Source organism: Anastrepha obliqua, chromosome 2, assembly GCF_027943255.1.
Source record: "Anastrepha obliqua isolate idAnaObli1 chromosome 2, idAnaObli1_1.0, whole genome shotgun sequence".
Classification (NCBI taxonomy): Eukaryota; Metazoa; Arthropoda; class Insecta; order Diptera; family Tephritidae; genus Anastrepha; species Anastrepha obliqua.
Genome location: NC_072893.1, coordinates 70,067,911 through 70,084,328, shown reverse-complemented (window position 1 = coordinate 70,084,328; position 16,418 = coordinate 70,067,911). Strand labels below are relative to the sequence as shown.

The 16,418-nt window shown below is 34.6% G+C and overlaps 3 protein-coding genes across 10 annotated transcripts in view; all 3 read right to left on the bottom strand.

Moving 5' to 3' along the window:
- The window catches only part of LOC129237097 (protein rogdi-like), a 78,789-nt gene extending 72,015 nt beyond the window's left edge, over window positions 1–6,774 (bottom strand). Inside the window, exons 1-6 of the mRNA XM_054871517.1 lie at window positions 6,695–6,774; window positions 6,044–6,115; window positions 5,796–5,930; window positions 5,584–5,741; window positions 3,248–3,368; window positions 1,452–1,730 (exon numbers count right to left, since the gene is read on the bottom strand). Coding sequence (XP_054727492.1) covers window positions 1,488–1,730; window positions 3,248–3,368; window positions 5,584–5,741; window positions 5,796–5,930; window positions 6,044–6,115; window positions 6,695–6,730 — 765 coding nt within the window. The 5' untranslated portion in view covers window positions 6,731–6,774 and the 3' untranslated portion in view covers window positions 1,452–1,487. The remainder of the gene's footprint in view (window positions 1–1,451; window positions 1,731–3,247; window positions 3,369–5,583; window positions 5,742–5,795; window positions 5,931–6,043; window positions 6,116–6,694) is intronic.
- Window positions 6,775–8,274: 1,500 nt separating this feature from the next.
- On the bottom strand, window positions 8,275–12,139 carry LOC129237082 (zinc finger protein 583-like). 5 transcript variants are annotated; one of them, XR_008581734.1, is made up of 7 exons: window positions 11,104–12,139; window positions 10,917–11,042; window positions 10,372–10,455; window positions 10,002–10,316; window positions 8,803–9,928; window positions 8,689–8,736; window positions 8,275–8,627 (listed from the first exon to the last, which is right to left on the bottom strand). XR_008581734.1 is itself a non-coding variant. In XM_054871494.1 (6 exons), exons 1-6 carry the CDS (start codon window positions 11,320–11,322, stop codon window positions 8,954–8,956), a joined length of 1,650 nt encoding a protein of 549 aa, XP_054727469.1. In that variant the 5' UTR covers window positions 11,323–12,139; the 3' UTR covers window positions 8,755–8,953. The 5 variants fall into 5 exon arrangements, 2 of the variants coding, with proteins under 2 accessions (XP_054727469.1, XP_054727468.1); XR_008581736.1 differs by having other exon boundaries at window positions 8,840–9,928; XR_008581735.1 differs by having other exon boundaries at window positions 8,275–8,736; window positions 8,840–9,928.
- A 525-nt stretch (window positions 12,140–12,664) lies between these two features.
- LOC129237083 (zinc finger protein 28-like) lies at window positions 12,665–15,627 on the bottom strand. Of its 4 annotated transcripts, none has more exons than XR_008581737.1 (5): window positions 15,337–15,625; window positions 15,065–15,190; window positions 14,508–14,864; window positions 13,145–14,447; window positions 12,665–13,069 (listed from the first exon to the last, which is right to left on the bottom strand). XR_008581737.1 is itself a non-coding variant. In XM_054871496.1 (5 exons), exons 1-5 carry the CDS (start codon window positions 15,538–15,540, stop codon window positions 13,730–13,732), a joined length of 1,284 nt encoding a protein of 427 aa, XP_054727471.1. In that variant the 5' UTR covers window positions 15,541–15,627; the 3' UTR covers window positions 13,627–13,729. The 4 variants fall into 4 exon arrangements, 3 of the variants coding, with proteins under 3 accessions (XP_054727470.1, XP_054727471.1, XP_054727472.1); XM_054871496.1 differs by lacking the exon at window positions 12,665–13,069 and having other exon boundaries at window positions 13,627–13,846; window positions 13,968–14,447; window positions 15,337–15,627; XM_054871497.1 differs by lacking the exon at window positions 12,665–13,069 and having other exon boundaries at window positions 13,994–14,081; window positions 14,135–14,447; window positions 15,337–15,626.
- Between the last annotated feature and the right edge of the window lie 791 nt (window positions 15,628–16,418).

Sequence of the window (16,418 nt, the reverse complement as noted above, 5' to 3'; positions counted from 1 at the left end):
CTGGTAACCCCCAACAACAAATTGAAAGAAATTCACGACTGCAAAGAAAAGAATATGGAAAATTAGCGGAAAGGTTTAAGAAAACTAATTTCTTTCGCAAAGTATAAATTGTTCAACCACCCTTGGGGCTATATGGCCTAGTAGCCCATCCAAAAATATATATAAATTAATTTATGAAATATAGATTCGAATAAATTAATAAATGACAAATGGGCAGTTAGCCCTGGCAGCTATCGCTAATATTTTACAATTCTAAATTTGTAAGTCATTTGATTATTTATATTAAAAAAATAAATTAAATAAAGATTAAAAAATAAATAAAATAAAAATTAGAAACTAAATAAAACAATAATTGGAAACTAAATAAAAAAAATTAAATACAAATTAAAAAATATAAATAAAATGTGAACAAAAATATAATAAAGAATAAATACCCCTAATACTAATGAACTTCTGAGAGTAAGCCCATAAATGCACTTTTTTTAGGAATTGAACTTGATAAAAAGTTTGGTTAAAACTGAATTCGTAGTGACCTGATGACTTTCACGAATTATACTAATTAGTATCCTTATTTCGCCTTCCTGAAAAGTTTTATGGAGCAACTTACAATTAAAAAAAATTTATAAAAAATTAAGATCGTTAAAATAAAATATTTTTTTCTTTTTTTAGGAATTCACTAGTGCATACGTGCACTGCGTACGCGTACACAAACATGCATATGAATTTTTCCAAAAATTCCGAAGTTCCAATTATGTAACCTCTCGCCTATTTGCTTTGAGCATAAAAAGTGGTATGGTACGAAATGATTTATCTGTAGTGAAATACAGTTCGGCGGGTATCTATCTTGATCTAGGAGTCCACAGACATACGATTGATTTTTAGATATGTCTTGTATTTGTATAATTTTATATGTTTTTAAACTGCATGAGAAGACAAAAAAATTACAAATCGGAACTATAGTTTGATTCTAAGAAATACCACCACTTCCGTTTGGACCAAATTCGTCAGTGAAACTAAAACTGAACTTGAAGTACTGGTTCCAAACGGAAGAGGTAGTATTTAACGGCTAGTTTCGCGAGTTTAAATTCATTTTACAACAAATCGATAATGTTAAATTTTACTAGTAGAGATCATATGTTTTTAAATTACCATCTTCGCTTGAATCCCATATTATTGCTTCACAACTATGCACTGCCTGTCGTAGTTGTGGCCTTTTAACCGGCTGTTTTACCTAGTTGGTAGGTACTCATGTACATGCATACTCGTATATACGAGTATAACTACTCATTTAGTACATATACATACATACAATATTTAGTACTTGCTTATGGTATTATAGTTAGAAGTGCTTTGTAAGTTCCTGTTTTTATGTTTGTAGTACGTACCCGCACACAGTATAAGTTGACTTTGGCATATGTGTATATGTATGTTTACTTGTAGCATTAACTTACTTTAAAAGAAACACACTGATGATGGTATGTAATTTACTAACTCGATGCCTCCATTTTAAATGCATTGATTTTATCCTTGAGCTGTTGGCATAAAGTTAGACCAACGGTGAACAACACGAGAATCTCATTGAGCCAACCGACTGAGCATTCAGCCTGTGTGGCCTCCATTTTCATAGTACCCTGTACGTTTAACAGTTGGTAAACAGCTATTATGAGTTTGTGGCATTGTAAAAAGAAAGATATTGCTTGATCTTCTGGTAGATTAGGTGTGAGGGATTTCTGAAAAATATATAATATAATAATACACGTTAGAGACGTCGCTGTCTAATTTCTAGAACATTGCAAGTCAAAATCGGTTTTATTTAAATTATGTGGGCCATTAAATCAGCTACATTTCCGGTAGTGTGTCATTAATTCTACAGCATGGGCTGAATAGTCCCGAGCCTAACAAAGAAAACACGTTATTTTTGTTCAAAATTTGCTTTATTCATTAACGTAGTTTCCATCAAGAACAGCGCAATCATTCCAGCGCTGCTGTAACATTTTAATACCACTTTGGTAGAGCGATTTATCTGTTGCCTCAAAACAGGCCTCAATTTCAGCATAACCTCTGCCTTCGAGCGAAATTTCTTACCGACGAACATTTTAGGCCCGCGAACAGCCAGTAGATGCTGGGCGCCAAATCTGGCGAATACGGTGGATGTGGGAGCAATTCGAAGTTTAATTCATGTAGTTTTGCCATTGTTTTGATTGCCTTGATGAGACACATTTTTTTTCTTTGCCATATGCCGACGTTTTCTTGTAATTTCGGCCTTCAGCAGCTCCAATAACGCTATATAGTATTCACTGTTGATGGTATTTCCCTTCTCAAGATAGTCGGTACTCGGCCATAACCTTTCCAACCGATTGTTGTGCTTTCGGGCGCATTGGACGAGGTTCACCAGTTGCTGCCCACTCAGATGACGATCGTTTTGATCCCGGAGTGAAGTAATGGGTGCATTTTTCATCCATTGTCACATATCGACGCGAAAATTCCGGTTTATTAAGTTTTAACATGGCCAAACACTGCTCAGAATCATCAACACGTTCTTGTTTTTGGTCAATAGTTAGCAAACGCGGCACCCACTTTGAACAGAGCCTTCTCATAGTCAAAGTCTCATGCAATATAAAGCCAACACATTCTTTTGAGATCTTTACGATGTCAGCCAACTTCACTTTTCGATCATTCAAAACGACGTTGTGGATTTTTTTTTGGATGTTTTCTGGTGTTACCGTCTCATTTGGACATCCACTGCGTTGTGCATAATCGGTGACTCTACGACCACATTTGAAGTCAGCAAACCATCATTTTATTGTTGTTTCTGAAGGAGCGTAGTCGCTATAACACTTTTCAAGCCATTGCTTCGCTTCAACGGTATCTTTTCTCATCAAGAAACAGTGTAAAACAAAAACTCGAAGTTATTTTTGATGCATTGTTTTGAAAATAGCAGAAGTAGCCTCACTCTTAGCACAATAACTCAAGAACTAATTAATAGAGTATCATGAAATTTAACAACTGTCTTTTTAAGGTTAGTACTAACTGAAAAAAGAGATGAATACAATAAAACTTGTGCCATCTATGTGTTAGGTCCGAGGCTTTTCAGCCCATGTGTTATTAAGTTTAAATCATAAAATTGCCAGTTCGAATATTTTTTTATTTGCAATTATGGCACTTTTAAAGTAAGTATGCGAGACGCATGCGCCAGGCAAAGATATGTATATAAGTATATGCTAATTATCAATCTCCTAAGACTCACCATATTTCGCCCCTTCATAAGTTCATCGATTGCTTTCTTCTTTGGTATTATCAGACTGGTGCGACCTCGCTGCAGAGCACCTATTAATTCTCCTATGATTTGTAGCACTTCCTCACGAGACCTGTGGAAAACACATTGAGTGATACATTACAAAGGTTGAAATAATCAATTCTCCTTAAGACTAGAGTAAAGCGCTTTCAGAAAATATTTCAGAATAAAAAGTTTCACAGAGTAATTACTAAGAAAAATTGCATCTTACAAGTGGAGGAGTATGCCATCTGTCTATGTGCAGAGATTAACTTAGATAGGAATTTGCAGAATGAGCGAATTGCCATTCTAAGCGATAGTCAGGCGGTACTCAAGGCTTTATCATCCTGTGAGATTAAGGCCCCACTGTACCTATGGAACAACACACCATCTAGGCGAAGCTTAAGAGTGAAGAGCTAAGGCTAAGGGAGGTTAGTTGGTACCAAACTGTGGGGATACGCCAGGCGAAATCCTTACTGGTTAAGTGTAACTAAATGAGGTTTAAAAATCTCATAGCACCCCCTCAGGGAGTGGGAGAAGGTTGAGACATCTCGGCCATTTTCAGCCGGAAGACACATACGATCAATTCAACCCCGTTCTATCTTAAGTTTAATAACAGAACTAGGTCTGGATGGGGTACTGTGATGAGTAAAGGGCACAAGAGACTATGAGGTCGAAGTGCAAAATCTACAAAAATCTAAATCTAAATCTAATTACTAAAATTTCTTAATCCCAATTCCTGAAAGAATCTAAATTTGTACATGTTTTATTTTGAAACAACATCTTGGCAAGTCATTTGAAACACCCTTTATTTATGTGAAATTATCTTTTATCCAAACTTGTAGGAAAATTTCTTTATTAGTCAGTAATATATGTGAACCTAGTTATTACATCTTATAACCTAGACAGACGGCGGCGTTGATATGGATTACCGGCGCAGTTAATTCTGATAAAAATTGTTGTGTGATAGATGGATTGTTACGTGGATTAGTGAACAGCTGACTTGCTTATTAGATAGTTTTGTCAGTGAAAGATGGGCCACAGCTAACAAATACTGGTATTAGCTGCCCTGATACTAAGAAATAAGTTATTTAAAAAAATCTTAAATTTCGAAATATTGAAACAATTAAAGTAATTTCAAACGTGTTAGTGCAAAATACCATTACACGCAGTCTTTTTTGTTCTTCTCTTTAAAAGTTTCATTATTTTTCCCCTAATTCGTTTGAATTATGATAATCTAGCCTAGTTTTTAATCCGCATTAGTTACATTTATCCTTCCGTTGGACACCTTTTTTTAAAACCGGGAACCTGAGTTAGATCTTTTTTAGTCCTGTTGGAGGATCCTTTTTAAAAGGTTATACCCATAAAACGATAGAAAATTAAATTTTAGGAAGCTACCTGGAAGCTCAAATCGTTAGCTATAATAGAAATATTTTAAATTCACGTCCAAAGTCGAAAAAGTCTAGCCGAACCCGGAGGTTTAGTTCCTGAGACAATTCCGAATTACGTTGTTATTTCCGATTAACACCACCATCTAAACTATTAGAGCCAGTGATCTCGAATTTACAAATTGAAAACATCTACGAACTCGAATTTAACGAAAAAGATAGTTGAGTTCATAACAGGTACTATATAAGGAATATTTTTTGTGTTGCAGATAACAGTTATTATCCAATGTTTATTTTTTACGAAACCAATAAATAAGTTTTTTTTTCCATGACTGAGATGCGTGGTATCCCCATTTAGAAACAAACATTTTTGCATTCGACATATTGAAAAATTTATAAGTAAAAAACTTATAAAAAACCAACGTGGTTGTTCAGCAAATTCAAACTTGTATTTTACCTTGCTAGAATTCAGTAAGTTATAAAACTGCATGCCGAAAATCTCTCTTGAAAAAGTTTTTAAAAAGCGTAGAATTAGGATGAAAAGTTAATGGATTCTTTCTCATTTTTGGGTAAAATTAAAAAATTGGATTTGTATGGTCTTTGTTAGACCACATGAACATACGAAAAAATAAAAATAGGCGACATGAGTTGATGTGCTACAATTTTGTCGCGGGGTGTATGACCGTCAGTCAATACTGATATTTTTCATTTACTGAGAACTATTTTTGCATTGAAAAAAAAAGCAAAGGTATATCACGTTAGAAAAACAGAACAGCGCTCTCAAAGCAATTACTATTGACAAATGAGCGCTGCTGTTTTTCTCATTAGATAAGAGCCATAAGAGCCATAAGAGCTATTAGTTGAATGGTTGAAACCGTTAACTGTTAACTGTTATCTGTGAACTCTGCTACAAATACTCACTTGAAAGCATAATTGTCACCAACGTTATCAATGTGAGTGATGGCCTGTTGTAGATGATTTGCAGCATCTTGTACCTGTTGCAATTTCCATGGCGCGTCCGGTGTAATAGACGTGCGTTGCACTTGACTAGACGCGCGTTTTAATTTATAACTAATATCCTAAAGATAATAGTACGATTAAAACCATAACTTTCAAAATGTACGCAAACTTACAGCTTGAGTAATGCTATCGCCAGTAAGCGTAACGGAACACTTAAGCTGATCCTGAGCTGCCATTAACACAAATTTTTCAGTACGTTTGCCCTCATTATCGGGGAAGCATGGTACCGGAAATCGGCGTGCGCATTCCTGCAAAGAATACAAAATGTTAAAAAATGTATAAGAATACATATGAATCTAATACACGACTACTTTTTTTTTAATTGGCCTATGTTAATATGAAGTTAATAAATAGAGCTCACCACTAAAATCTCGCGCAGCTTCTTAAGTATCGCGTGAACTTCATCGCGCATAACCCATTCAAATTCGATTTGCTGCAATACATTAAAACAGTTATTTTTCATTGTTTATACAATAAGAATTTTACAAATTTTATTTATCGATTTTTTCCTTATCCATATTATAACAAGAGATTAATGATTGAGTAGGCTGCATAAAAAAATCAATGGCAAATGCCAATGTATTGATCAAGGCGAATGATCCATAATTTTAACAAACGAGATCGGTTGGACCTAGCCAGATTCCTATCCGCTCAAGGACTGATCCTTCTTCAGCACTCCACTAGTTTTTGTTTCGCGCATTCATTTTATTACACATTTTCATTTTTCGCGCATCATTTTATTACACATCTTCAAAGAAATCCTTAAGACTATGAATGTCACCAAAACCCCAACTCTTGTTAAAATTACTTTACTCATATTACAGTATTTTCGTTAATTTGTTTCCGAATTTATTGATTATTTTACTCTTTAGCTGATTGTGTTCTGCTTCAATTAGCATCACGCATTATTAGCTCAATAATTTGGTCTTTCAAATAGTCAATGCATATACGATTATTTTATATGCTATTATTTATGAAATGGTCCTTATTTAATTTTTATTTGCAAACTTACGAGATTTTTAATTTCTTCGCCTTCCGTGTCTTCCATTGTTTGTGTGTGCGGGTATAGGTGACGTTTATCAGATGTTTGGATTTAACAAAGTTGAAAAACTACGAAAAAACGCCGCTATAACTACCATTAATTTCCTGAAAAGGTATAAAAGGGGTTGCTGAGCTGTCACGACGGTACTGTGCTTCTACATTAAAACGTATACGGATACGCGATATAGAGATTTGGCAAATTTGACAATTGAGTTACGTTGATACAAAAAATAAACAATATTTTGTGTGCACATACATATATGTGGCTACAATTTATTATTGATATGGATTGGTGAATGAATGGTAATGGAATGGTGAATTGAATATAAAATAATTTTATAAATAATTATCGCGTACACTTTTTTTAGGTGTTTGGCCGAGCTCCTGCTCCTCCACAAATGAAGGAACAAACAGTTTTAAGGTCACTCGGAGCAGCAAATATTTTTTTATGTATATAATAACTTTTTAATAACAGAAATGCATTCGCAGGTTTGCCATTGCCTGCCGAAGGGGACCGCTATTACAAAAACTTGAATGATTTTAATCAACGGAAACCCCTACCGAGTTTATTTATTTAAAAAAATCGTTTCGTTGCCCTTTATTTTTCATCTATTAATAATACAGTTACTTCTAATTGGCATTAGGGTCTTGTAATCTATCAAGCGTGTTCTTCGTATGCATCAAAAGGATGTTGTTGTTGTTGTAACAGCATAAACATTCCCAATACTTACATACGGAATGACAGTCCTTGGCCCGATATAAGTCCGGGTCGTTTCGGTAACGTAGAACCGACTGTCTTGAAAACGCATCAAAAGGATCGACTTCTTCGTTGTACCGTTGCACTTTCGTTTTGCTTTAAAAACATATCACCATACATTTTATGTTTAAGACTTTTTAAAAGTTTTCTTGAAATATGTTTACTAACCTCTTCTTACTGGTGGCCTTTTGTTTACCTTTAACTTTTGACAACGCTCACGAACTTAAAAATTATCGATAAAACAGGGTTGCATACCACAAAAACACCTTTGCTGAAAATTTACGTTATAATACGTTCACATATGCATTAATCACCAAATTAATCTACCCGTTCACATATGGCAGATTACCTGCAAAATCTACAATCAGCTGTCAATACTGCTTTGAGAGACATTTCTTCATAGAAATTATTTTGGTGGAATACTTCGATGTTTTTGGTTTCTCTAATTATTATTAGTGATATGAGGAAAATACAAGGAGAAGGAATAGCTAATTTAATTGCGCAATTGGCTGCTAATAATAAACAGTTGAAGGAAATCCGTATGCGACGTTTACTGAGGTTGCAAAAAAGTATGGCAGTAAACGCATGGAAAATTTTATATTACATTTCATAATAAGTAAAAGGAGAACAAAACGTTTATGGGTATACGCTCTTTTCTGTAAAATGAGTCCCTAATTAATAATATTTAACAAACATTTTATTAGAATTATGTTTAAAGACCTGTTTTCTTTGTCGGCATCCATTTCATTGTTTTTATTTTGACGTTTCATAATAATAATTAGCGATAACACAGAAAACAGGGTTGTATGTCAATAAGTATCGTTATTATCTAGGATCATTTTGAGTAAAGCGCGAAAAAGTAGATCATTTACTTATATGTGAACGTATTATTATATACAATACTAACTAAACATCTGAAAACTAAATTTTTGATTGCTTCCAATAATTTCGATAAAACAAATTTATTGAATTTGGCTATTCATGTTATATTTTAAGTTATATCTCTATTGCTAATATCTGCAAAGCAAAGAGTTGTAATTTTTCATATTTTACAGCCAATTTGTATTTTTTGTGACGCTTATATTGGCAGCATCTTTGATAGTTTTCCTCTAGATTCACCCAAAATCTTAGCGTCCTTTCTGACGCCCTTTGAGATAAAATATTAAGAATTACATATTTACAAATGCAACATATTAATATGTGTATACCTTTTTCCACAAGCTCGATTTTATACTAAAGAGACAAATAAAACTCTTCTGCAAAAGAAAAGCGAGTTCATTTTGATAAGATTCAGACTTTTTTTTCGAATTATAATAGCATACCATTTTCATCCATGATATGCAGAATACAAACTCATACCTCTATCCCGTGCGCACAAATTGCACCAGTGTGACGTCACACACACAGTGATTTATTTGTGCAATCTTCGGGTTCTCCCATTACTGCACCAGTAGAACGTAATCTTGTACTCTATCAGTCTTGTTTATCATCGGCAGTTGTGTTTATTCTGTTATTATTGCCTACAAGGGTAGTGCCATGAGATTTCATATGCCCACTAAGACCAGCATATTGAGCAAACGCCTTATCGCAAATTTTACACATATATTTTTTTTTCACTGAATGAATTTGTTTATGTTGCCGCAGGTATTTTGCCATTTTAAATCCCTTTCCACAAACATTACACACCTGATCCCGTTCCTTTCGGTGCACCCTCATGTGCTCATTTAACTGATATGCTCCAAAGAACTTCTTGAAGCATACACTACATTCATATCCAGGTCGATTTTGATGGCGTCGAATATGTGAATCGTAATATGCCCAAGCACGAAATGTTTTTCCACATTGATCACAAAAGTAAGGTCTTTCGCCTGTATGACTGCGCTCATGGATGATCTGTTCTGACAGGGCCGGAAAACCTTTCTCACAATATTTGCATATGTATTTATAATCCCCTGTATGCCGATTTATATGAATATTCAAATTATGAACAGTCGTAAAACCGTTACCACATAGAGGACAAGTGAAAGGTTTAATACCATCATGTTTTGATTTATGCACTTTAAATGTATTAAGTCCAGGGAGTATCTCTTTGCATTTCCCACATCTAAATGGACCAACATCTGTTTCAAGGAATTTGATTTGGTCATAGTAAGCATACTCGGGTACGTATGAAATTTTCATTTCCTCACATTTAAGCTTCCGTTTTTTCTCTTGCCAACAAATTTTGCGTGTCCGTGCGATTTCTTGTTCTATTTGTGACTGTGTTAGAGAAATGCCCAAATTCCTAAGCAATTTTTCAAATTCAATCAGTGCCTCCTGTCGTTTGTTTGGTAATCGGTAATCAATGTGGACATCATTCCAAAGGCACGTTAAACTTTTATAAATTTTGATAAATGTTCTGAATTGGGAATCCGAGAGTACGGTTTTAGGCGCAGCGTATTTCTTACTCTACCAAAAAGAAATTGATTTAATTGTAGAGAACATACATAGTGAAATGATGATGAATGTAGCAGATACATACCTCCTTTTTAATTTGAAGAAAGGTGTCCATATCTTCTATCCACAGTGGTGTATAACTCATGCCTAGTGACAGGTAATTTCTTTTTCTATCGAGTTCCTGGCGAAGTCTGTGGTTAAGCTTACGTACCACATCTCTCACTTTTTTCCATTGGTCTAACTTCCCAACATCGGATGCAATGCTTTTGTATGCAACGGAACGTAAAGCAAGGTTTTTAGAAGTTGGGTCATCTCTGTCCCAAAGTATAGAATGATTCTCGAAATGTAAAAATATTGTTGCTATTGTTTCCTTGTCAAACATTTTCAATGAATCACTTGACTAAAATATTTATATGTTAATACCAAAAAATGATAAAATGTGTTCTGTAGCGCACCGATTCTTCATCTGTATCACTCAAATCTAATTCAGTTTCTTCATATCCGCCTTCATCATCCACTCTTGAAGCATACAAATATTCCTTTTAATAAAAATTGTAAATAAGTGGATTTCAAATAAAAATTTACTATATTATATAATATATAATATAAAAGATTTGTATAAAATATAGCGCAGATAGAATCACCCGTAATTGGACCACTCATTACATAATAAAGGAAACTGCATAACAGTACACTCGGAGGTTTGCCATTGCCTGGCAAGAGGCGACCGCTATTAGAAACAACTTTTTCAATACTTTGGTGTTCATCCACGGAGATTCGAACCTACGCACTCTCGCATGGTAATCACGCACTCATCGATCCGGCTATGGCAGCTGCTTCCTTTTGTATGCCACGATTTATTCACTTCACTTTAAACTTCAGAATTCGCGTCATGTTTTAAATTTGTAAATTCCAGATAACTGTTATTTTCGGTCCCTGGTGCTTTGACCTATGTATATATGCAATACGTATGTTTATCTAATATGATCGGAAAACATACTTCATTTTCATCGCATTCCAACTCCATTACATTTTCTCTTAATTCTGTTTTTTCTTCTCTGGTTTCATTGACTTCCTCGGTTTCTTCTATATCATCAAGGACTTCTATATTAATGAACACATTTCTCTGTGGAAAGGTTTTATATAAAAATTAAATATTTCGGGTTCATTATTAAAATACCCAATACCTCTTCGGGCTTAGCTTCCTCCGTGTCATCGGATAGCTCTTCAATAATCTTAAGTTCTAAATATTCCTGATTACTGCCTCTCGATAAATGTTCGTCTTCTACATGATTTGCAAACTTTTCTAAGGTTGAAAACCTGTCACCGCAGTAAACACAGCTGAGGGAATAATCTCGTTCACCTGCTCTCATCACATCACCACATTTGTGTACAGAATCCGTCATATTTGTAAAGTTACATGCAGATTTAGATTAATTATATTGCATTTGTCATAATAATATTTCAATGCTTTTGTTTACAATATTCGAATACTTATCCCGTCCTAGTGGTGGAAAATCATATGTAAATAGAACAATCGATGTTATCAATGATTGGAATCAACTATGGATAACTATCGATAATTTTAAATCTATTATGCGCTGCTAACACAATTATAGGGGTTTTCACACCAAACTCGTTAAAGTTGTATTCGTTAATTTGCGTCGTTCATTTTGTTTTTGTAGAATTTCTGATTTACAGAAAAAAATTACGAGTTACCAAAGTGGACGGTCTAATAATTTTGTATATAATATTTAAAAGAAATTCATTAACACACCAGCTGCTTTGTGTTGCTATATGCCGTAAAATATTCTCGTGCCAGTAAATCGATTTACGCTGTGGCTATAATACTCTTATTTAGAATATATAAAATCTTCATAAGATTCGACAAGTTTTTCATACACTAAATATTCGCATTCGCTGAAAGCGTCCAAGGCACATGCCAGACGCTCAACATAAAAAAAAATAAATAATTAGCGCGTTTGGTATTTGTCCGAGCTCATCCTCCTATTTGTGGTGTGCGTCTTGATGTTCTTCCACAAATGGAAGGACCTACAGTTTTAAGCCGACTCCGAACGGCAGATATTTTTATGAGGAGCTTTTTCATGGCAGAAATACTCTCGGAGGTTTGCCATTGCTTGCCGAGGGGCGACCGCTATTAGAAAAAACGTCTTCTTCATTTTGGTGTTTCACCGAGATTCGAACCTACGTTCCTCTCTGAATGCCGAAGGGTTATCATGTACCACAATTCGTCTATGGCGGCCGCCGTAAATACCAATAAGGTTAAACTCCTACTTATCCAGAATCGACCCCGACATACCAAACACATGTCCGGCATGTGAAGGTACCCCGCACGACACTAACCACCTCTTCACATGCCCCCTTAATCAGACTCATCTAACCCCCCTCTCCCTCTGGACCCAACCTGTCGAAACAGCATGTTTCCTGGGCCTACCCCTAGATGAGCTAGACGAAGACGACAGATGATATACCTACACTGACAGGGCTAACTATGCTGTTAAAAACAACAACAACAACAACCATTTCATACAAAAATATGGTGGCACCGCAGCATAACGTTTGGTTTCAGAGATACTTTAATTTTTAACCTAGTACAAATAGTGATACATTTTATTCTTTTGAATTTTTTTGTAGAATACAGTAGTCCGTTTTCGGCAAAACTCACATCGATTGGATGCATCGCTATTGGTCGAGAAAGGTTGTTTCTGTAAACATTAATCGGTAAAGTTCCATAGATTACTAACTTTTTGCACACTTTTATTATAAAATATTCACGTACCATATACACATATAGGTCTTACTTACATATTAACATCAAGTTTGATTTAACCTACGTTTGACGTATTCAAATAAATTAACTGAGAACTAAAGATCCGATCAATTTGTCTTAGAAATGTGGAAAACATAATACTTGATTGTTAACGTGTTCCCATGACAGTCGGTTCTGCGTTGTGTGGTGCAATGCTGCAATTAGTGGTGCCATGCCGTAGCTATAGCAATCAGCTGTTTTGATCAAATTTATGGGCATCTCTGTAAACGATATAAGTGCTGCACCATAACGCCATAACCGTAACCATATGTATCTATTGAATTTGAGGTTTTCCCTGTAACCGTAAGCAGGTTTGAAGTACTCTACATTTGTTTGCAATAAAAATTTGAAAATTAGAAATGAACGGCAAAAAATGAATTGATTTAGTGGACAAATACCCGTGTAATTAATTCTACTTGAATTCCAACTGTTTATGGTTACGGCATGACTAATCGACAAATGCAATAATGTTGCGGCTATGTAATGGCTACGGCACCATTAATATCAGCTTTAAGCATCAGTTTTGCACATCGTGAAAAACGTTTTATATTCATTTTTGCTTTTGCAATTAGTTATGTTTCGCTTTATTTCAACTGTTACATTTGTGCCAAAATGCGCTAAGCAAATCACCATCATTAGTTTAGAGTTCTACCCTGTAGTATTAATTGATAACATCAATTATTGTATTATTACTATTGAGTGCTGTAATTGTCATTAAACATTTTATTCCGATGACCCACTACCATTTGTATTTATTAGGGTTGTGCCATGAGATTTCATATGACCACTGAGGCCGGCGTACTGAGCAAAGTTTTTTCCACATATCTTGCAAATGTATTTCTTTTTCTCCGCATGAATTTGTTTATGTTGCAGCAGATACTTAGCTGCAGTGAACGCTTTTCCACAAACATTACATATTTTATCTCGCACATTCAGATGAGCTTTCATGTGTTCATTTAATTTCCCGTTTTCATAAAAAGACTTTAAACATATATTGCACTTATAGTTTGGCCTTTTTTGGTGACGACGCATATGTGTGTCGAAAATAGTCCATGTCCGGAAAGACTGACCACACACATCGCAAAAGTATGGTTTCTCTCCTGTATGATTACGCATATGAACATTCAAGTCGGTGGATGTAGCAAATTTTTTTTTACAAACTTTACATTCAAACTCGTATTCACGAGTATGACGTCGCATGTGGACCGTACAATTACCCACCTTCATAAATCCGCGATCACACAAATGACACTTGAACGGCATGGAACCATTATGCGAAGACATATGTATCCGGTATCGGTCAATACCATTTAATATTTCTTCGCACTCAGAGCACTTAAATGGTCCTACATTATCTTCCAAGAAGCTAATTTCATTATAGTACTTACAATTAGGTTGAAACGGCTTTTTAAAACGATTGCATTGTAATTTACGATGTTTTTCTTGCGTGCAGGCGTAGCGTATCTGATAAATTCTTTTCTGTAATTCATCCTTTGTAAAACTTAAACCAGTATTTGCTGTGATAGCGGCTTGCATGTTAGTAATTGCTTCCTGTCGTCGATTCTTAAATCTATATCCAATATGCTGTGCATCCCAAAGGCATGGAAAATCTTTATAAATATTTATTATATCTAAATTCTGTGTATCCGTTAGATCAGTAAATGGTAGCGCCGGTTTTTCATTATCAAGAACTTTGGCTCCCTAAATAAAATATAATAGACATATAATAGGGGAAGTATAATTAGTCATCTAAATGTTTACCCTTTTTCTCCGGTTATTGTATTTGATTGCAGCGTGCAGGAATGATAACTGGTCATAATACCAAGGGCGCTCATATTTTTTTCTTTTGGATTCAGTTAACTTTTCATTAAGCATCTCACTGCGAAATTTACAGCGTATTTTCCGTATATGTCCAATTGTGGTTTTCCAATTCAAATTTGTGTGACAAACTCTGTTTACATTGGTAGTAATTTCTTTATAAGCTTCTTCGCGCTGTTTCCGATTCCTCGCTTGTGGATCTTCAAGATCCCATAACAATCGATGGCTCTCATATTCTGCAATGAGTGCTAACGTGAAGGCTTTATCGCACACCTCGTCCACATCACCACGATTGTCAACCTGTTCAAAAAACATGTACATTTCTTGAAAGTAAACTAATTAAAACCAGGCGAATGTGAATTTATTCATGTTTTCCACTGCCAAATAATATTACAAGATATGTATTTGTGGGTGTAATGTAAAAGACATTAACAAATCTGAGAAGGAAAGAAATTTATGCTTATAGCATAAATAACATTAATCGTTGTACTTCTACTCACAAATTCCACATCTTTTTCGCTTCCTTCATTAACAGAGCTCCACTTAGTTTGTAATTCAACGAATTCTTCACTTTCTTCCCTGATATCGTCAACGGTTGTATTCGTTTCCAAAGGATCTCCGGTTTCCTATATTAAAGAAATTTCATAGTTGAACATATGTGTGTATGGGTAGAAATGAGCTTTTATCTAGAAACTGGAAACTTCGACTTGGAACTCTTCACGTCTTAATTTTTTAATACATTTTTTATCCCAAAAAATATTTAGTGACTAACATTTGATTGGTGAAAAGAGTTACCCTTTTTAAGTAAATGTTTATGTTTGATGTTTATGTGAGACACAAAGGTGTTCAATTGCAAATATATATTTTCGCAGAATCCGCACATTAAATAAAAATCATCATTTAGTGCCGGTGATGTTTTGATTTCTCCACATTTTTGAAAAGTTGATTTTGTTATTGCATCTATTTCTACCTTCATTTTAAATTAAAATTTATTTGAATCAGAAGAGCGATAATTGGACCAAAACAATTGCAGCACCAGAAACTTAACTCAATAAATATTGCAATTTGTAAATGTAAAAACTAATGCCGGCATCCCAATTAGAACTTCGGTACCAATCGTTTGGCGAGCTGAAATGTTAACTTATGCGTCAGCTGTTAAATATCGTATGGATAGTATCGTTAGTGGGTGCTATTTTATGATACATCGACTGTTTTTATGATACATCGACGGTTCTCGTGCCATTTTTTAAGTTTTTTCAACACTATTGGCATATATTTTTGAAAACATGCCTCCCAAACCTGATAATGACTGGCTTCTTTAATGGAAGCTATCTACTGCATTAAAATTCTAATGTGAATATGTTATAGGAATAAAATATCTTATTTCTTATTTATTTAAATTTATTATTTTACAGTTATTATTTAAGGTGAGAGAAGGGATGCATATTCAGCAAGGCTGATTTAATTGTAAATGACCGGCGGCCAGCATCAATCCGATGCACTTGATGCATTAATTTTTTACAGCTGTTGATGCTGCACAACGCTCCTGGGAGCCGAACAAAATTTAAAATTTAGGTTAGGCAATTTTTAAGGACAGAATGGACGGAATTGCAATGTTAGGCGGTCACAAAAGTTGGAATCTGGCTCCTGATCTCAAATACATAGTACCGTATTCAGTACTCAACAATAAAAATTAATAAAAAAAACACAATAATTATTATTATTGAATACCAAATTTTAGATACTTTTTCTAAGTTAGTTTTTTCAAATGTGCAAGTTTTTTCGTTCAATTTACTCATACGTATAACTTGTAAAAACCACTTTAATTAATAATTAGAATAAATTTAAAAAAAT